At 39.6% G+C, this 22,015-nt stretch overlaps 1 protein-coding gene across 1 annotated transcript; it reads left to right on the plus strand.

The window, feature by feature from the left end:
• The first annotated feature begins 1,503 nt into the window (after positions 1-1,503).
• LOC145616622 (zinc finger CCCH domain-containing protein 11-like) lies at positions 1,504-14,674 on the plus strand. Its single transcript, XM_081671377.1, has 8 exons — positions 1,504-1,776; positions 2,345-2,429; positions 2,562-2,702; positions 2,826-2,914; positions 12,673-12,861; positions 12,975-13,105; positions 13,183-13,282; positions 14,028-14,674. The coding sequence occupies exons 1-8, from the start codon at positions 1,603-1,605 to the stop codon at positions 14,235-14,237; spliced, it is 1,119 nt and encodes a 372-aa protein (XP_081527503.1). The 5' UTR covers positions 1,504-1,602; the 3' UTR covers positions 14,238-14,674.
• Positions 14,675-22,015: the final 7,341 nt, after the last annotated feature.

The following is a 22,015-nucleotide window of genomic DNA, read 5'->3' on the forward strand; positions in this document are numbered from 1 at the left end:
GTTTTATTCTATATTTCCATGAGTATTTTTATGTATTTCTTGGTTTATTTTGTTATTTTCTCTTTTATTTGCTTGTTTTTGTTCATTTTTCAGGTTATGATCGTTATCCATGGATTCCCGAGTCCCCTTCCCAATTTGTACATTGTTTGAGATACCTAATGCCTACCATTTGAAGCTCAAGATTGAAGGAGTGCAAGTTCCAAGTCTTCTACCTCGTGCGCGGTGGGGGCACCATTCTTGGTGTTGAACCCACTGTGGGGGCTCTTGTCGGCTTATTCCATACCATGTACCTACAATGTTTGGTAGTAGGGAGGAGATGGGGTCTTTGTGACTTGTTCCATCTGAGCCTAATTAAACCCTAGATACGACCCTCTTTATATAGAGTGTCGTAGAGTAAAATAATCTATGAAATTCTGAAGATAAATATCTTATATTTTTTGATATTATCTCCTTATTTAAATATCTGACACCTAATAATTAACTAAATTTCGGTGTCAACAAATGCCCCCTCGAGACCTGTTGTGAAGATTTGATATCGGATGCAACTTGGTCTCGAATTTTTCTTGTAGAATTTGAAAGCAAATTTGGTATGCCCCCATTAAATGTACGAGTTTTGAGACTTGAAGATTGGAGATGAAGAGCGAAAATCGTCCCACCGAGCGTGCCAATTTGTAAACCATAAAAATTCAAACCTGCAATATATAATTAAAGTGGTAGAAAAATATACGGGAACAATTATTTCATTGATAATTTGTGGGGTTACAACTCTCGTAGATATCTTGATTCCTCTCTCCAAAGGGTTAGGGTTTTGATATTTGTTTATAGTACGGGGCTTTGTCGGCTTATTCCATACTATGTACCTACAATGTTTGGTAGTAGGGAGGAGATGGGGTCTTTGTGACTTGTTCCATCTGAACCTAATTAACCCCTAGATACAACCCTCTTTATATAGAGTGTCGTAGAGTAAAAGATAATAATCTATGAGATTCTGAAGATAAATATCTTATATTTTTTGATATTATCTCCTTATTTACATATATCTGACACTTAATAATTATCAAAATTTCGGTGTCAACAGATATATTGGACCCGGATCCATTGGACTCGTCGGATCTGGATCCGGGTCTTCACTATGCAGACCCGACGAATCCGGGTTGGATTTGGACCCTAGATAGAAAAACGGATCTGGATCCGAATCCATCCGGACCCGGTCCAGATCCGACCTTTTGCCATCCCTAGACATGCGCGGAGATAATGCTCTTTGCCGTGGGATATAGGTCAAAATTTGTAGGTTTGTTAACTTATGTCCACCCTCTACAGTCCACATATGAAACTACCTCTCGGCCCAATTCCACAATCCTCGAAACGAGTTGATTTTCGCGAGCAAATTCAGTACTAAAATTTTAGTTTTGCTTCTCGAAACCTCTTTTTTTCCTACACTCGGACTCTTCCAAGTTCCACCCCATCTTTCACCCTTCCTCGGCCTCCCCCCCCCCCCCCCCCCCCAAGAAACTCTCACGAAAAAATAATCGACCAAAATTCACAAATCTCCGGCAAGTTTCTTCACCAAAACCCCATCTCTGACGCCGTAATCGTTAGAAGATGCCGCCGAAACAGCAGCAATCGAAGGCCGATCTAGCGAAGAAGCAGAAACAAGTTGAGGATAAGACTTTTGGTCTTAAGAACAAGAGTAAGAGCAAAAACGTTCAGAAATATGTTCAGAGCCTCAAACAATCCGTCCAACCTAAAGTTGACCCTAAAAAGACTGATGCTAAGGTTCTCTATCTTTCAATTTTTTAAATTTTTAATTTTTTTTCCCATTCATGCAGCTGTTTATAATTGTTATCGAACTTTTTTGTTTTTTCAATTTTTTTGTATTTTTAATGTATATATATATTTTTTAATTAGTGAATATATGATGGCAATTTTTTTGAACTGATTCATATTGGGTATACCCTCTTTGGAATTAGTTGTTAAATTGTACAAGTAGTTACTTTCGTGTAGTAAGGTATACTATCTTGTTTATATTTGTAATATTTTCGGTATAATAGTTGGGTTCTTTGTCATTTTAATTGCTGGTTTTTTTTTTTTTTTTCTTTTATCTTTGTTGATGGGTAATTGCGTATTGAGAAATCTAATCATAAATCACTAGATTCACTTTGTGTGTTGCAACTTACGGACATTTTAAAATAATATTGTGGGAGTATTTGAATTTCGGGATTACAAGTTGTCAATATTAGATTGGCATTGAAACATCATGAGTGTTGAAGTCTGAGTATGCCACGGTATTAAAATTGCACGCGAATAGGCATATAGTCAATAATGTTGGTTGTCTGAATTGCAGAAAAAGAAAGAAGAAGAGAAGGCGAGGGAAAAGGAGTTGAATGATTTGTTTAAGATTGCTGTTACCCAGCCTAAAGTTCCAGTTGGTAATATACTCATTTTTTGATTTGATGATGGATTGATCTATTTCTTAACTGTTTTCCTATTCATTCTGTGTTTATTATGCTTGTTGTGTTTTTGGTGAAGTATTTACCTTGTTAGCTTTTGTGCTTGATCAGGTGTTGATCCCAAGTCAATACTGTGCGAATTTTTTAAGGTAGGGCAGTGTACAAAGGGTTTTAAATGCAAATTTTCACATGATCTAAATGTGCAAAGGAAAGGAGAGAAGATTGACGTTTACTCAGATAAGCGTGATGATGGTGAGTAATTGTATTTGATGTTAGTTTACGGTTTAAATTATGTTTTGGACTGCATAGATTTATGTCTCTGGCTTGTTTTTTGTTGATTGGATTTTCATGGGGATTTATCTTATTTCTTTCAAGGAACAATGGAGGAATGGGATCTAGAAACCTTGGAAAAAGCTGTGGCAGAGAAGAGCAAGGAGTACAATCAGAACAAACCAACCGATATTGTAAGTCTTTTTCATTGTTATTTAAGGGGTGTTTGGTTCAAGCATATTAGGTATAAGGTATGGGTTTGGAATGACCAAAACCCATACCTTGTGTTTGTTTCTTGAAATTTCATTTTTCAAACCCTTACCTCAAACCCCCAAGGTATGGGTTTTTGAAACACAAGGGGGGAGGTGGGTATGGCTCATACCTATACCTTTAGGTTTAAAATTAAAAGGAAAACTATCATTCCTAGATAAAAACCAAACACATGAAATCAATTATCAAGTTCCAACCCCATACCACCAGGTTTCATTCCTCATTCCAAACCCATACCATTGTTTGAACCAAATGCCCCCTTAGATGTTTAAATCTAATCTTTGGTCTACGCCCCTCATCCCCTATTCAAGTGGTGATAATTTTTTGATTTGTCAAGTTACTCTTGTAATTGTAAAGAGTCATTTGGCATGAGTAGTTAATATGTTGCATTGTGAGGTTCCCATTGTTTATGAAGCTGTGAATAAATTACTTAAAATGTGAGCTGAGTAATGCTATGCTATATTACTAGTTTTGTGCCGCGGATGCCCGGGTTTATTAAATTGAGATAAATTTTTAATCTTTATGTCAAATTTCAAAATATATCTCTAATAATACTAAATTAGTTAGGAATTGATGTGCTTTTATGACGATTTAATTGTAGTAGGCATGTATATGACTAATAATAATATTGATATTTTTTTTTAGAGTTATAATCTAATATTTTTTTGAATAAAATTATAATTCAATTTATACATATATATGAAATATTGGTATTTTATGGAAAATAAAACTCTCAACTAACAATTTTATTCTAAAATTCTATCCATATTTGATTGAAAATCGAGTTCTAAACTAACTTTTTTTTTTTTAATCTTACGAAGTCTATCTAAAAATATCCAACGTGGCGCGACACTTGGCGAAAAGTTGGGATGCCAAGTGTCGCTGTCGTGTCGCCTGGCTAAAAAATTAGCGTTATAGATTAGTTATATGATTATATGATTCTCTCTTAGACTTTTGACTTAGATGTCACTGTCACAAATTGTTAAAGTTGTGATGTAAAATATTCTTGAGAGAAATACTGAAATTGTACGTTATTATGGTGTATGAGAGCATTTGATTGATACTTCTTCTGATTGGAGTTGTCTCACCAATGTTTTCAATCCCTGCCAAACTTCTTGACTATTCAGCATATACATTGTTAACTTGATGAATTTTAATTTTGTATAATCTATCAACAATTGATTTAGATTACGCTTCCCAAAAACACCTTCCAACTTTTCTTTTAAACAATTATGAAATCCAAAGATTGGGCAAATAATTTCTTATTTGCAAGATGATATTGTTTCAGTAGGTATAATGTCTTAGTGCTAACTCGTATCCATGCTAAAAAAATTAATAATTACAAATGGCTGGCTGCTAGTTAGAACTCCTTGAAGTATTAGCTTTATCTGAATGAATTAAAGTGTGGTTTTAAAACGTTTGTTGAGTGTGCTTTCAAAACGTTCATTGAGCAAAAATGAGTGTGGCTGTGTTGTATCAGTGTTTAAGCTGTTAAGAAAAGGTGAATTTTTTTATTCCTTATTCTACTTTACTGTGTTATAGATTATGTGTTGGATATTATAATGGTGGGTGAATAACCCTAAAGTATTCTTACTAATGTTAATATGTTAATTGGATATTATTTTAATATAGTTTATTCTATTTGTTCAAGCAATAATTTGCAACGGAATGCGTGTAATAATAGTAAAATTAGGGGAAAGATTGTATATCTGATTTCAATAAGCTTAAAGCTTGCATGAGGCGTCAATGGCTTGAGGCCATTACTCTCCAAATATGCCAATACAATTTTCTGAATGCCTACTTCTTTTGGGACAACCACTATTTATACTACTACTAACTTACAAAAGTTGGCAAATGCCTTAATTACAAAATTACTCTACTTCTTGTCTTCTACCAAATTACCACAGTGAATTCCAATAAGCCAAACTCCCTGCTCTGCTGCTGTCTTAGTGTAACGTTGGAGGGTTGGTGTTGGTGCCCTGCTTCTGTCGTGGCCTCCTGCGATATGTCAGAGTGATTGGTGGGCGTGGGTGCATAGCAATACCGCCCCCCAAAAGCGCCACCTTGTCCTCAAGGTGGAAGGTCGGGAACTGCTCCTTAATGACCTCCGCGTCTTCCCATGTAGACTCAAATTCAGGCAAGCCGTGCCACTTAATTAGCACAGCAACTCCTTGACCACGACCACTCATTGGCCTGACCTCTAAGACCCTTTCAGGCTCGACCAGCAGCTCCAGTTCAGGGGTAATCTGTTCAGGTATAGCAACAGGGGTAATGACATCTCCAATCGCCTTCTTCAATTGCGATACATGGAATACGGGGTGTATGCGACAATGTGAAGGAAGGTCCAGCTTATAAGCCACGGCTCCCACTCGCCGCACCACCTCAAAAGGCCCGTAGTACCTAGCAGCCAACTTCTCAAAGGGTCGTTTAGCTAGTGACTTTTGCTGATAGGGTTGGATCTTGAGAAACACACGCTCCCCTACTTGAAACTCCACCTCACGATGCTTACCATCTTCATTTCTCTTCATAATCTGTTGGGCTCTGATCAGATTTGCCTTCAACTCATCAAGCATCAAGTCCCTTTCTTGGAGGGTCTCCTCAACTGAACACACGGCCGTTTGCCCTGCCCCCACCTTTATCAACCTTGGGGGTTCCCTCCCATACAATGCTTGGAAAGGGGTGAATTGCGTGGAAGAGTGAGGGGTTGTGTTATACGAATATTCTGCCCACGCAAGCCACTTTGCCCATCCCTTTGGTTGCTCACCCGCGAAACTCCGCAAATATGTCTCAAGCCTTTTGTTCACCACTTCCGATTGCCCATCCGTTTGTGGATGGTAGGCCGTACTCTTCTTCAAATCCGTGCCCTGCAACCGAAAAAGTTCTCTCCAAAAAGCACTCACAAATACACGATCCCGGTCAGAAACAATGCTACTTGGAATACCATGGAGTCGCACGATTTCTTTAGCAAAAACTTCAGCCACGCTAAGAGCCGTAAATGGATGTTTTAGCCCCACGAAGTGAGCATACTTGGTTAGCCGGTCCACCACTACGAGAATAGTATCCAACCCCTTGGATCGAGGAAGCCCTTCAATGAAATCCATGCTAATGTCTTCCCACACCCTCTCCGGAATTGGTAGAGGTTGTAATAGCCCCCCCGGTGATTGTTGGGAGTGCTTGTTCCTTTGACACACCGCACACCCCCTCACATACTCAGCCACATCTCTCCTCATTCCTCCCCAAAACCATTCCGATCCCATCCGTAAGTATGTTTTTGTTTCACCCGTGTGTCCTCCTGTTGGTGAGTCGTGGTAAGCCTGAAAAAGAGCCCTCTTCAAACTGGAATTTCGGGATATCACCACCCTTCCTTTATACAACAATTTCCCATTCTCAACCGTGTACCCCATTGCTCCTTCGCCACGCTCCACTTCCGATTTCAATTTCTGCAGTACTGCATCTTCATTCACCTCTTTTTCTAGTACCTCCCAGTTCACCGCTTGAGTTGTCACAATCACGGCAAGCTCCCCATCTAAATCAGTCCCTCCCCGCCTTGATAGGGCGTCCGCCACTCGGTTCGAGACACCGGGTTTGTATTGCAAATCAAAATCGGAGCCAATAAGTTTTCGCAACCACTTTTGGTACTCCGATCCCACCTCTCTTTGTTGAGCAATAAATTTGAGGCTTTGTTGATCACTTCGAACAATGAACCTTCTCCCCAACAAGTAATGCTTCCACTTTTGCACCGCCAAGCATACCGCCATCAACTCCTTCTCATAAATCGACTTAGCACGGCCGACGGGACCCAAGACCTTACTAAAAAACGCCACCGGCCTTCCCTCTTGCATCAACACCGCGCCTAAACCGAAGCCCGATGCATCGGTTTCAACAATGAAAATTTTCTGGAAATTCGGCATGGTGAGAACAGGGGCAGTAGACATGGCTTCTTTCAATTTCCGAAATGCTTCAGCTGCGGTGGGATTCCACCCAAAATTATCACGCTTCAATTGTTCAGTGAGGGGTTGGGCTATATGAGCATAGCCACTAATGAATTTCCTGTAGTAGCCCGTTAGGCCCAAAAAACCTCTTAACTCTTTCAAGCACCTTGGAGTGGGCCACTCTATCATGGACTTAATCTTTTCTTGGTCCACTGCCACACCCTCATGGGAGATAATGTGGCCTACATAGGCCACTTTGACCTTACCAAATTCACATTTTTTTTGATTTGCAAACAATTTGTGTTCCTTGAGAGTTTCCAACACTGTTCTCAAATGAGTGAGATGCTCCCCTTGACTTCTACTATAAACAAGGATATCGTCAAAAAATACAAGAACAAACTTACGGAGGAAAGGACGGAATACCTCGTTCATCAAGGATTGGAAGGTAGCGGGGGCATTCGTCAAGCCAAACGGCATGACTAAAAACTCGTAATGTCCTTCATGAGTGCGGAAAGCCGTCTTATGTGTGTCCTCCGCCCTCACCAAAATTTGGTGATACCCGGCCTTGAGGTCCAACTTTGAAAACACCCGAGCTCCATGGAGTTCATCCAAAAGTTCGTCGATGACCGGTATAGGATATTTGTCCGGCACGGTCTCCTTGTTGAGAGCCCGGTAGTCAACACAAAATCTCCACGAACCGTCCTTCTTTTTGACCAAGAGAACCGGACTAGAGAAAGGGCTCGTTGAGGGCTTGATTATTCCCGCCATTAGCATCTCCTTGATGAGTTTCTCTATCTCGTCTTTTTGGAATTGGGGGTATCGGTAGGGTCGTACGCTAACCGGGTTACTCCCCTCCTTTAGCACTATCGCGTGCTCATGACCACGGCTTGGGGGAAGCCCTATAGGCTCCTCGAAAACCTCTCCAAACTCCTCCACTACTGCCTGTAGGAATTCGGGAATGTTTGCCCCTTGAGTTTCTTCTAATTCCCCCTCAACTCTGCTCAATTCGATCAGCAGCCCTCCACTCTCCTTCTTAAGAGTTCGAATCATAGCTTTCAAAGTGACCCCTGTCCTTGAAAGCTTTGGATCGCCGTTGATGGTGACCGTTTCCTCCCCTCTCTTAAAACTCATTCTTTGCAACTTCCAGTTCGTCACCACCTCACCTAGTTTTTCCAACCATTGAACACCCAATATGATGTCCGAATTTCCCAACTGCAGTGGCAAGAAATCTTCCACAATTTCCAAATTCTCGCTCAATTTCAATCGGACTCCACAGCATACTCCCTTCCCCTTTATGGCTTCACCATTACCCAGAGATACACCGAAGGTGGCGGTTCCGGTGATCGGAATTTTCAGCTTGTTCACCGCCCCTAATGATATAAAATTGTGGGTGGCTCCGGGGTCCACCATCACCACCGCCGGAGTCCCCTGAATCTCCCCCGTCAATTTCAAGGTTTTTGGGCTCGTCAAACCCACGATGGAGTTCATGGTGGCTGCCATCGCTGTTTCCTCCTCCTCTACCGGCGCTTCTATCGCCGCAAACTCTCCCTCCTCTTCGATTTCGTCCTCCTCCACCATTAATACGCTCAATCCCTTGGCGGCGCAGACGTGGGTGGGGCCCGTCCACCGTCCGTCACACCGGAAACAGAGCCCTTTGGCTCTTTTCTCCTGGATTTCCCGATCAGTCAATTTTCGCACTTCTCCACTGAATCGTGAGGATCCGGGGTAGGTTCGGGTTTGGTAGGTGCGGTTTGGGCTTGGGTTTTGGTTGCTCACCGAAGCTACTAAGGACTGTGAGCTGGCTTGGGTAGGAGGGTAGGTTCGGTAAGAATTTGTGGGGTGAGTGTTTGGGGCTGGGTTTGAATGTGAGTTTGGGTTAGTAGGAAGGGTTGGGTTGGCCTGGACTTGGGTCGGCCCAACGCCCAGGAGGGTTGATACAGGGCTTCGATTGAAGTACGAGTATGGGCCTGGCTTAGCGAAAGCCCCACCCGACTTCTTGAGACCGTTAACCCGGTTTCTCTCCTCTACCCGGATCGCAAGATCCATCGCATCCTCCAGGGTTAACGGGTTAAGCAAGCGTATCTCCGCCTTCACCTCCTCTCTGAGCCCGTTAATAAATTGCCCCTTTAAGAGGCTTTCGGGAATGTCAGCCAAAGGCGCCGCTTTTTCGATGAAGGTACGGTGGTATTCGACCACCGTGGATGTCTGAGTGACGGCGAGCCACTGCTCATGAAGCGTACCGGCGTTCAAGGGTCGGAATTGCGTCAGAGCTTGAGGTCCTCCCAGTTAATTAAAGGTCGGCGGCGCGATTCCCACTGGTACCACCTGAGTGCGTCGCCGTCCATCGCCACCACGGCCGCCTGAAGTTTCTCGACCTCCGTGAGCCGATAAAACTGGAAGTACTGTTCCCCCTTCAGAATCCACCCGTCCGGGTCGCCCCCATCGAACACCGGCATGTCTAGCTTCCTAAACTTCCAATTACTCCTCGCCTCCTGGTCATGGCGGTTCACACCAACGCCCGCCTCCCAGTTCCCTATCCGAATCCCGTTAAATCCTACTCCCTCAAAATTTGGATCATTAATTCCGTCTCCGAACTGGGGTTGCTCCACCTCGTCATCCACTGTTTCGTGTTGCGGACCGGTTTGTTTGCCCAGTGCCTTGAGAGCGCCTCTGATCTCGTCCAAAATTTTGTCTTGTTTACTCGCCGTCATGCTCACTTGTTGCGTGATGTCGTGCCGGAAGCGGTCCATCTTCCCCTCCATGGACTGTCTCACCTTGTCGACTGTTTCTTCCTGCTTCTTCAACAAGGTCTGTTGGAGTGAGTTCTCTCCTTCTCCCAATTTTTCGAAAATTTCCTCTACTCGCTCCTCCAGCGCCGCCACTCGTTCTGGTGTTACGGTCAGTTATGTCGGCGGCATGGCTGCTCTGATACCAATTGCAACGGAATGCGTGTAATAATAGTAAAATTAGGGGAAAGATTGTATATCTGATTTCAATAAGCTTAAAGCTTGCGTGAGGCGTCAATGGCTTGAGGCCATTACTCTCCAAATATGCCAATACAATTTTCTGAATGCCTACTTCTTTTGGGACAACCACTATTTATACTACTACTAACTTACAAAAGTTGGCAAATGCCTTAATTACAAAATTACTCTACTTCTTGTCTTCTACCAAATTACCACAGTGAATTCCAATAAGCCAAACTCCCTGCTCTGCTGCTGTCTTAGTGTAACGTTGGAGGGTTGGTGTTGGTGCCCTGCTTCTGTCGTGGCCTCCTGCGATATGTCAGAGTGATTGGTGGGCGTGGGTGCATAGCATAATTTTTTTTTTTTAATGTAATTATTATTTATTTTTATTTTTTTGGTCTTGAGAGGAAGATGATATGTTTAGATGTCTAAAGAACAAAGTTTTTGACTTTGTTAGGAAAGCAGGGAGTGCTTTGGGCTAATGCAGAAGAGATTCTGTAGGTTTTGTCATGTTTACCTTTTAACTTAGATTATTAAGAATTCTCATGGCGAACATATTTTAGATTCAAGTAATACATCCTTTGTTCTTTTTCATATGAGTTTCATGCCTGTCAATGCACATCTTATGCTGTAAAAACATTGTTTATCTTTTTTAAAAATAATATAAAGTTGTTCAAAAGTTTGTACTGTGACAAATTCAACAAGATCCCACATGACAGTCAAAGACAAATTCAAAAATAATATAAACCATTTTTTCCTTTTTTTTGTTCACAAAAGACGGTCAAATGACTAGGTGTGAATAGTGTAAAATTACCAACGGTTTGATTGAAATGGAACATAAGTAGCAGGTATGTAGCGTTAGAGAAAGATGAAGTGTACAGAATAAAAACTTTTTTATTTTGATCAATTAAATCAAAATTAATTTTGGTTGCAATTTATGAAGCTACAGTGATATAAAGCTGTAGTTACCTTATGGTGTATGTGGTCTTCAAACTAGTGATTTTGTAGTCTTGTTTTCAAAAAATTTTCGTAGTTACAATTGGTTTTGACTTTTTGCAACATCAAAAGTAATTTTACTTATGTATGACGTATAAGATTCAGTTTTTTCTTTGGAAAATGAAGAAAGTCCTATTTGACACCTTTCCAATCATTGATTGTTTGAAGCCTATTTACTTAACTGCCTCCGTTCCAAATCTTTTCACTCACATTTCTGATAGGGCCATAGGCTGCATGCCTGTATTTGGAGATTTAGTACTGCTTCCATTCATTGAACTAGGCGAGTGTTTGCAATTCACAATTTCACATAAGTTTACCATTTTGTCCTCCAAATCCTTTTTTATGAATCAGTAACTGATATAAGCTGACCACTTAACTAATAGTTGATGTAAAAATGCCATTCTGGAGCAGATTCCCCTTTTTTCTGTGGTTCCTCGCAGATAGTGAATTGTAACAGCTATAGCTGAACATAGCAGAAGAAATTCTAAATTTATTTGATTTCTTTTTGATCCAATTTTCAGATGTATTTGGAAAGTTAATGTAAAACTGCGATGGTATTATAAAGTGGCATAAAATACTATATTACTAATGTAAACAACCTATAATATTATTTTTATATCATTAAATGACAATTTATATTGTTTTGGTGTTGTAGAAGTGTAGAACAACTTGAATGTTAGATAAAATGGGAATTCCTAAAATTACTTATATTTTTGGATGGGGGGGAGTAATTAACAGTTTAACACTACTTCCTAAGAAGACTACTATGTTACTTGTGATTATACTATATGGTGTAGTGATATATATAATGTTTGACCATCTAATGTGATCTAATCATGTTGTTAATGTCAGGTTAGTCTTGTTATATACTTGCAAAATATCAACTTTTTAAATATTTATTTCAAATATAATTGAAGATATTAATAGTCAAAGTTATGCATTAATTAGCATGAAAGTTATGTTTATATATATATATATATATATATATATATATATATATACATATATATACATACATACATATGTATATGTATATATGTATATGTATATATATATATGTATGTATATATATATATATATATATATATATATTCATATATATATATATATACATATATATATATATACATATATATATATATATACATATATATATATATATATATATATATATATATATATATATATAGATATATTACATATATATATGGTTATATATATATGGTTATTATGATCAACTACATTTCCTCACTTAAAAGGAGTTCAGTTTTGTTAAAGAAGACATGAGTGAAGGGCCATGAATTCTAAATATTCTCAAAGCATTACTAAAGTTATGTGGATGCTTTTTAATTTTTTATTTTTACTCATTTTATAAGTCAAATCTAAGGGAAAAAAAAAAAATTTCTTGTTCCTTGTTATGTCTATCCCACAATCTCAGAAGTTCTGAATTGAATGTTTTTTGTGACTGATCCCACTGAGGTAGTTTGAGCCGTGTTAGATCCCAGCTCACTGGACTGGGTCTGATCTGTGTTTTGGTTGAATCGATACTGTAGTCATTGGAAATAGTCTGTCTTATAATGGGAGTTTCTGTAGAGCAATTGGCTATGGTGATGAATAATGTGGCCATTTGGGCATACAGTGGCCCTTTTGTTCTTCAGTTGTGCTTTCCTCTTAACTTCGACTTCATTTGTCTCAGTCTGTTATAGTGATGATATGTTTCCTAGTGCACTTTTTTTTTTTCTTTTTATTTAAATGTGTGTTTATTTAACAATTTGAGGATCTATACAGGTATGTAAACATTTTTTGGATGCTGTAGAGAAAAAACAATATGGTTGGTTCTGGGTATGTCCAAATGGTGGTAAAAACTGTCATTATAGGCATGCTCTTCCACCTGGTTATGTACTAAAATCTCAGATGAAAGCTCTGCTAGAGGAAGAGGCTGATAAGATGCCTATTGAAGAAGAGATTGAGGAGCAGGTGATAGTACTTGTTGCAGTTCATTAGCATCTATGTGGCTTAGAAGTTGCTTGAAATGAATTGGCTTCTCTATATTGAATTGATATGCTAACCTTTCCTTTAAATAATTGTAGCGGGCAAAAGTGAAGTCTACCACGCCCATGACTACAGAGTTGTTTAAACAATGGAAGCAGAAAAAGATAGATGAAAAAGCTGCTAGCATGGCTTCTCAGAGTGCAGAGAGAGCCAAGAATGATAGAATGAGGTATCATTTTATCCTTGGTCGTCTACTTTTCTCTCATAGAACGTAAGTATATCTAATGTGATTTTCCTTCTTTGCAGTGGACGGGAATTATTTTTGTCAAATGCTAGCTTATTTGTTGATGATGTTGGAGCATGGGATCAATATGAAAGGGAAGAATCTGAAAATAATGAAACAGAGGTAGGTCTTATTTTCCATTTCTGTATGAAATGATGTCCTTGACCTAATTTTTCATCCCAGTAATTTGGGATAATCTCTGAATGGCCTTTGTTTTTTTGTTTTGTTTTTTTTTTTTTTTTTTTTTTTTTTTTTTTTTTTTTTTTTTTTTTTGTGGGTGGGAGATACTGTTATCATCCTTTTGCATGTAAGATATCTTGAATACTTGCTGATCATATGCCCACCAAGCTGTACATGTTGAAAAATAGATCAATACTTAAATGGCTTTGAGAAAGATGTGGGCTTGTGATGCTTGCTGCTTGGATTTACATGGGATTGTTTATGCTTTGCACTCCTATAGTCCTATTGAACATCTGGCTTTTATTTCCTCTTGTATATTATCTTGTATTATTAGTCTTTGTCTACTGTGATTGGTTCTTATGTTAGCCTTCTATATCTTCCTCTTTTGGAGATGAAAGTCATGTTTAATCATATTTATCTAATTAACAGCATTTTAAAATATCCACATTTATGGTAGTATTTTATTGGTTGTTGAAATTCTGTTTATCTCCATGGGATTGCATGCTTTTCATTTTCTTTGTTTTTGTTTTTGTAACCTGGTTTGGATTATGAATAATTGCTAGCATGTAATGATTGGTGATGCAGTTGTGGAGAATATGAAGAATTCATTTTTTATGTTGGTAGTTGAAACATATAAGTGTTGTGGAGGTGAATCGTAGTAAAATACTTACTTTCACTTGGATTTCAGGTAAATGAGAAATCTGGTAAAGAGGACTACGTCAGTTCTGCTCATGGTGATACTGCTGCTCCTAGCAGTTCAGGTGCAGTGAATAAAGATGATGATGACGATGATCTGGGTGACATTGACGATGACCTGGATATGGATGAGTTGGAAGAGCTGGAAGCTAGTTTGTCGAGAACATCTATACAAATAAAGGAGCCCGGTCCTAGTGCGTAAACAATTAAAAACTCATGCTGTCTGCAATAGTTTATAGTGTGTTTGGATAGCAATGGTGGAGGTTGAAGGAGGGAGAAGAGGACATGTGTTTTTCCTCTAATCTTTCCAACTTTTAGAAGGAATTGGATCCTTCATATTTCCCTGGGTTCTATTCCCCCAATTTATTCAAATAGGAGAATGGATCACTTACTTTCCTTCCTATTTTTTCCCTTCGAATCGACTTCATCCAAACACACTGTAAATTTGTGGGCTTAGCTTGGCAATCACCCAGACACTCCTGATTTAGGACTGTACCTCGCTTTTGGGGGTATTTATATAGCTACAGGCCGTATTTAGTGTTTGTTGAATCAGGCCATAAGTATTGGGAATATATGTTGTCATTTTGAGTCTCCAAGATTACTAATAATTTAATCTAGTGTTTTTTGATGCATGGGTTATTTTTGAGTTTGGACGTTAATTACTTATTGGGTCTTTTGGCTTTCTGTAACTTATCATTTGCATATGAATGCTTGCTATATATTGTAGCTTTATATCAATGATTAATCTTCAGCATTGTTTATCTTTGTTTGCAGCCAATATGTATGAAGTGAGTGTTGCCTCCTGATTCTAGTTGATAGTGTTGTCAGTTTGTGAATAAAATGGGTTTATTTTGTGCGCATGTATGAGACCTTGCTTGAGCTTGAGGAGGTGAATGGAGGCTCTGTATCGTCTTTGGAGGTAGCAGAGTGTAATGAAAACGGTATTCCAACTATTTTTTTTTTTTTTTTTTTGAATTTGTCAACTACTGCGTGATCTGCGCTTTTACAGGAGGTGTAAGATGCATGAAGAGTGAAGGGGGCCCGGTAAGGTATTTAGCCTTAACTTTTCAAACTTAAAGCTTGACCCACGTTGCAGTTGCAGTCGGTTTATAATGAGCAGTTAGATATGCTTACATACAGTATGTAACTAGTATCTTGGTCTGTCCTCCTTCACATTTAGCCTGCGGACCATGACTGCAGGGTCAATTCCGGGCATCTCATCTGCTAAAAATACGAAGATATTCTTATTTTTCCTTAGCAACTCTATGAGGTGCACTCCCACTCTTAGATCAATGTCCTTTCCAATTTTCACTGTTCTTGAAAGGTCACCCTCCGTGAGCTCGACGGTCACATGCTTCCCGCTAGGAAGTGGTCTAGCTACCTCTTCCTTTGCGGGTTCAAAGTTTTTCATGGCTATCTTCTGCTTAAGTGGTCTAGCTACCCCTTCCTTTGCGGGCTCAAAGTTTTTCATGGCTATTTTATGCTTATCCTTCTCCCTGTGGTACTCTTCGCTGCTGCCTGGTCCTAGCGGGCTGCTTTAGGGCAGTTATGTAACGTTGTTGAGCTGTTTTATGACTCCCCCTGAACTTTGGTGATCGCCCTTCATTGGTTGTGTAAGTTATGGCAAGGTGATAGGTGGAAACCACCTCGCCAATCTTGTGTCTTCCCATGATCACATTGTACGGTGAAGGAGATTCTATCACTAGGAACACTAAAACATTGCGTCTTTTTGACCTTTCTCCTGCTGTGATTGAAAACTTAATTATGGCTTCTAGGGTCAGCCCGGGCCCATTAAACTCGGTGACTTCGTAACTCACCCTTTTTAGGTCCTTGTCTAACTTCTGCTCTTTGAACGCGCTGATGTATATGATGTTGGCTGAGCTGCCCCCACCTATCAGTATTCGGTCTACCTCCTAATTTGCGATTCTCATTGTCCCCACTAGAGGGTCATCATGAGCATAGATTATGCCTTTTTTATCGTACTCATCGAATGTAGCTCGTGGCTGCGGGGGAGGTGGCCACGTGCGCTTCTTATCGTAATTTATCTGATGTATCATTGCTTGTAAGTCTGCTCGCGCTTTATTAACGATTCCACCATGTACTGGTCCTCCACTAATCACATACACCCTGTCCTCTGGCTTACTATTCCTATCCCTATCCTCAGCAGGACCTCTATGACCTCCTTTGCGGACAAGGCCTGCCCTGTCCTCCTCTCGTTTTCAGGAAGAACCGGAGTGTTGTTTGAACTGATTTAGGTATCCTCTTTTGACAAGGTCTTCTATGTTATCCTTTAGGTGTGTGCACTCGTTAGTGGTGTGGCCGTAATCCCTATGGAAGTCACACTACTTACTGGGGTCATGGTTTCTATTAACCATCCTTGGGGGCATCTGCCATTTATCATCGGCTTTGTTCACGCTGAAGATGTGGGATCTCGAGAGAGTGAGTGAGGTGTACTGATCGAAGCTTCCAGGTCTTCCCCCTCTTTTTGGGTCTGACATTCTTACCCTCACATATCTGTCTGCCTCCATATGACCTTGCTCAGCTTTGCTGGGCTGGTCGACCCTGGCCATGTTTTCAGCCCGGGTGACTTCTGTCCGCTAAACTGGGTCGTTTGGTGTTCTCCTGCTAAGGATTACTGATCGAGGTGTAGAAGCTAGGTCGTTGGAGCTAACCATAACACTTAACCAACCCTATACTAGTATATGGTAAGTTAAGGGTCGAACCCAAAGGAATGGTGGGCTATTGCCTATCGTTTATAGCCAAGCTATCCCGAAGTCTATAGGTAGGGTTGTGAATTCTAAACTAGGACAAACACGATAAATAAACAAGTAGAAATAAAATGTAATAAGTACTAGAGCTGGGATCCACATGCATTCATAATAGAATTGACTAATTGAGAGGTCAAAGTGGCTAAGTCAAACAATGTGAAGGGAGATCAATCATGCAACCAATACAGCATATCAAGCTATTCTCCCAAAGGTCTAACTAGCGTCAACTACGATAAACTCTAGCTAGGAAACATCACAAGACACCTCAATCGTGTAAATGCAAGCCACAAATCAATGGTCCGTATCAATGTGAACTTACAATGTATTCTAGTGCAACAAAGACATGCACATGATCATCAACCAAATTTAATCACATTATCAACTCCATCAATTATCCCTAATTAGCACTAATCCATTACTTATACATGCTTCACTATTGCCCTAGCAAGTAATCTATTCACTAGTCATGGAAATTAAGATCAAAACTAAACTAATCAACACATTCATCTTGATCATATCAAGCAATCTAAAATCGAATCACAATTCAATCAAACTTCAATCAAATGTCAATCAAACTAGAACAATTAACAAAGCTTATGCAAAACAAATGAAATCAACTAAGATCAAACTATAGATTGAATTAAAGAAAAGGAATCCATACAATACTTGATCAAAGATTAATAGAAATGAAGAAATATTGAATCATCAACAATCAACCATGAACTTCTCTCACTAAAACCTAGAGTTTCTCTCTATAAAAATATGATCTCAAAAGTTCTCTAATTCCTTCTCTAATGATTCTCTCTCTAAAAATAGAAGGAAAATACTATATATAGGAAAGATACAAAAAAAGAGTTGATTAGATCGTCCAAAAAGAGACCCTGGGAGGTGCGGTCGCATCAAGGAAGAGGCGCGGCCGCAGGAAAAGGGTACGGAATAGAGACGCAGGTAGGTGCGGCCGCACCACCCAGGTGCGTGGCCGTACCATGTGCGTGCGCGCCCGCACCTGGCAGCAGGACACCCTTCCTCTTCTTCGTCCTAGCTCATCCTCGTGCCCTCGTCTTGGTGATGATGATGAACACTAAGGTAGGCAGTATTGAAATGGACATTTTGGTGGGTTTATGGCAAAGATGATGCCCCCACCGCATACGTGCACCGATCTCTTGACTTGCTCCTTGCGTTTGTTCAAACTTGAAGCTCCAAAAGACGAACACGATGCATCCAATTTGATGAGAAATGTCAGAGGAAGGCTCGGGAATCCTTGGAAACACGATCATAACCTGAAAACAAACGAAAACAAACAAATAAAAGGGAAAAAGAACAAATAAACAAAGTTATGCACAAAACTAGGAAACTAACTACGGAAAGTACAAACTAACGAAATAAAGAACAAAACTAAGAAAAATTAAGGAAAAGAGCTATGAAAAAGCATGAAAATCATCCTAAAATAGACAAAATGAGTGACATAAATTACACTCATCAAATTCCCCCAAGTTAAACTTTTGCTCGTCCTCGAGCAAAACTGAACAAGAAAGAATAAGGATGAAAAACTTATTCAAAAAGAAAAAGAAAAACTCAAGATGAAAATATACACTAAGACTCACTGTCGTAGAAATCACGGTTGCTTTTAGCTACAACAAGCCCTTTAAACCCCAAAGTCGCCTATGAGGACGAGTGAGGTCTCGTAAGGGTATCTTAAGAGTTTACCCACAACTCTCCACCAACATCAAAGAGACAAAACCATAAAATGAAAAGAAAAGGGAAAAAGGAAAACAAAACCTTTGCGAAATGCACTTACAAAGAGACTATAATGCAAATGAATGAAAATCTTTCTCAAGTAGTCAAGGTATGAACTTTTCAAGATATCTAAGGTTGATTGAAACATAGGGTATGCTAGGCATAGGAACTAGATATCACAATCCACGTTCATCCCAAACGATCTTACCGCGTTCTCCGCACTAGTCTCAAATCTTCCCTTAGTGATCATCCCAATGATTCTACGAAGGAACCGGAAAAAGAGATTTATTTAGGCTACTCGAAAATCTTGACTATGCATCCCCTTTCCTTAGGCAATGACCCATGATTCCCTCCCCCGAATAGTGACTCAATTTTCTAGGTCGAAATGTCTTTCCCCAAGGTTGTAACGTGAGGTATAAAGGGTGAAGGTAGGCTCAAATTTAAAAGTTGGCGGTTTTCCTAAAAAGTGTAGCAAAAGGGTGATCAATCCTTAACAAAACGATGAAGAAATCACCAAACAAAAAGAACACCCCAAAGCTTATTCAAAGCTATACTCACAAGAAATATGTACAAAAAGCGTAAACGCTTCTCCCCCAAGCTTAAATGAAGTCTTGTCCTCAATGCTTAGAAGGAGAAAAGAATACATCAAAATATTTTTGAATTTCCACTTTTTCAAATTTTTATTTCTTATTTTTTATTTTTATTTTTATTTTTTTTAGCATTGCCTTGTCCTTGCCTTATTTTTAAATTCGGACGGCTTTTTCGATATTGCACTTATTTGTCCATGCCTCCTATAATGTAGGACGGCTATTACTCATATTCATTAACCATTATTCACAAAGAAGATTAAAATCACAAGCTTGCATCAATGGAACCATATATGCCAACTATATCACCACAACTCCTTCAAGAATGATCAATTGCTTCACAAAAACAAAAAATAAAGAAAGAAAATAAAACAAAAGGCCAAAGATCTAAAGATGTGGCTTGAAAGGAAGGAAATAGGCTCAAATGGTTGCAAGAAGGCAAATGTAAACCCAAAAACAAATATTAAACAAACTATCCTAAAAATAGAAAAATACCACCCTGAAAAAGGTGCCCTTGTCCTCCCTAGATAGCTCGGTGTTGGGTTTAAGAATCATAAATCAAGCTTTATAGATTAGGTTTGCTATGTCAAGGATCCACGCCGCTCATACAAAATAGGTTGAAGGCATGAAAAATGATGAACCTCACATGGATGTAGCAAAAACTCACTAGTGGTGTCAAATCGACTATAGGGGGCAACTATCAAGCATGCCACAAACAAGTAGAATCCGGCTTCATGATCCTCCTAGTTCAAACCAACTACCCTAGCATACACCTATCCTAGAGTTAATCAAACATAGTCTCAAATCGTGCATACCTTTACTACTTAGGAAGAAAGTCATGCAATGTACAAAGTCCAACTCATAAGGAAAACAAAAATGAAAAATAAGCCTCAAAATCAAACCACAAACCAAAACAAGAACAAAGGAAAATAAAGGAAAAGAAAAATAAGAGAAAAGAAAAGAAAAGGAAACTCATAGATAAAGATGAATATGAGGAAAGGAGAAAAGAACTAGAAAGCAAGTTAAACACATATATCCAATCAACAAACAAGTGATCGAATGACAACATCGTCATCGATCCCAAACACATTACGTGTTAACATGCAATCATCCTCGAACCGTTAAAGTTCCCCTAAACTAATCCAAATCTATGCATCTATAGAAAAAAAATAAATATAAAAAAAAAAATTAGAAAGGTCTCAACGGGCTATCCATGCTTAGTATAATAAACAAAAGCGATAGAAAGAACCACCTTCATTGCGTTCCAAGATCGTAAGCATCATCAAAAATCCATGTGAGAAAAAGAAAAGTAAAAGAAGCTATAAACAAAGAAAATGGTTAGTAACTTCAAAACAAAAGAAAGAAACAACAAAAGAAAAGCAAAATAAGCTAACAAAGACTATAAACAACTAAGCAAAACTAAAACTAAACTATCAAAGACTAAGAGTAATGGAAAGAGAAACTAAGAAAAACAACTAAACACTATCTAACTAAAGAAACTAAACTACAAGATTTGGATTCATGGGATTTGGATCAAAGGATTTTGGATTTTAGGGATTTGGATTCAAGGGAGTGAGGGTGCAACAAAATCATCATAATTCAAGCATCACAACAACAACGGCAAATCAAGCACACGGGGCTAGCAACAAGCATCAAGAGGACAAGAGACCAAGAAAAGAAGACCATCAAGCAAGAGGCAAGAAAAATACAAGGTATGCAAAAACAACAAGTATTGGCAACCGAGAAATAAAATAAGTTCCCCCAAGCTAAACAAGAATACATCTCAACATCCCAACAATACAAAGCAAGCCCATAAAACATAAGGGATGGAGAAAAAAGGCACAAAAAGCGAGGGAACTAATGATCACCACCACCACTACCACTTGGCCCAGTCCCATTGGGGTCATTGTTGCCCATGTGGTCATCGAAGGTTGGCGGTGAATATGGAGCCCATTCTCCAGTGAACCCCTCGGGCCACCCATAATGCCCCTTGAAGTTATCTTGTTTCTAAGGGGCAATAGGCGTGAAATTCTCGGGCAAAGCAAGCTTGAGTAGATGTTTAGGGTGCACATAGGGGTAGTTAGGATCACCCTATAGTTACACCCTCCACGGGCACGGTAATCGCAGTTACCGTGCTCATCCGGGTTAGATCGAGGCTCGGTACTGGGTTCTAGAGGCCCTTGCCAATACGGATACCCTTGCGAAGGTATAGGATCTTGCTGGGGCGAAAAATAAGGATAGTTAACTGGGGGAACAATGTTCCCGCGGTTAAGTTCCGCATCATACAATTGTTGTTGTTGAATAAACATACCTTGTTGGATCTCGGATATACCTCTCATTTGGTTGTAGATAGCCTCGAAAACTTGGTCGTACATGTCCTCTAAGCGGATTTGCAATCCGATCATTTGGTTGCTAAGGGCTTCCAAATCGGTATGAGCAAAAGAAGAATGTTGCCCTTGCCCTTGTTGTTGTTGTTGTTGTGGAACTTGTTGTTGTTGTTGTTGACGTTGACGTTGTTGTTGTTGATTTTGTTGTTGTTGTTCTTCTTCTTCTTCATTTTCTTCCTCCTCATCGGAGTCAAAGTAGGGCCGCCGGTAACTCTTGGGAACATGCCACACATTGGCGGTGTCGATCCAGTAGAGAGAAGTCAAGGAAGGGTTAGGAAGGAAGCACCAATGATTGTTGTCCCTAAGCCACTCATACCGCCCCTCATCATATTGTTTGGAGATAAACTGAATTTGCCCTAATTGTCTCATGTCGAGGTAGTGAGAGGAGACATCCCCAACCGGCTTGCAATAAGGCAAATAGTGATCAAGGTTGAGGTGCGACAAAAGCCTAGTGACCATACCCCCACAAGGTATCTCCCCGGTGCTCCGGTTTCTCAAGGC

The sequence above is a fragment of the Chenopodium album genome, chromosome 26 (genome assembly GCF_948465745.1).
Source record: "Chenopodium album chromosome 26, dcCheAlbu1.1, whole genome shotgun sequence".
Taxonomy (NCBI): Eukaryota; Viridiplantae; Streptophyta; class Magnoliopsida; order Caryophyllales; family Amaranthaceae; genus Chenopodium; species Chenopodium album.

Coding starts and splice junctions, on each gene's coding strand:
- LOC145616622 (XM_081671377.1), top strand. CDS start 1,603: ATGCCGCCGAAACAGCAGCAATCGAAGGCCGATCTAGCGAAGAAGCAG. Junction 2,430..2,561: donor CCAGCCTAAAGTTCCAGTTG/GTAATATACTCA, acceptor GTGCTTGATCAG/GTGTTGATCCCAAGTCAATA. Junction 2,915..12,672: donor AGAACAAACCAACCGATATT/GTAAGTCTTTTT, acceptor GGATCTATACAG/GTATGTAAACATTTTTTGGA.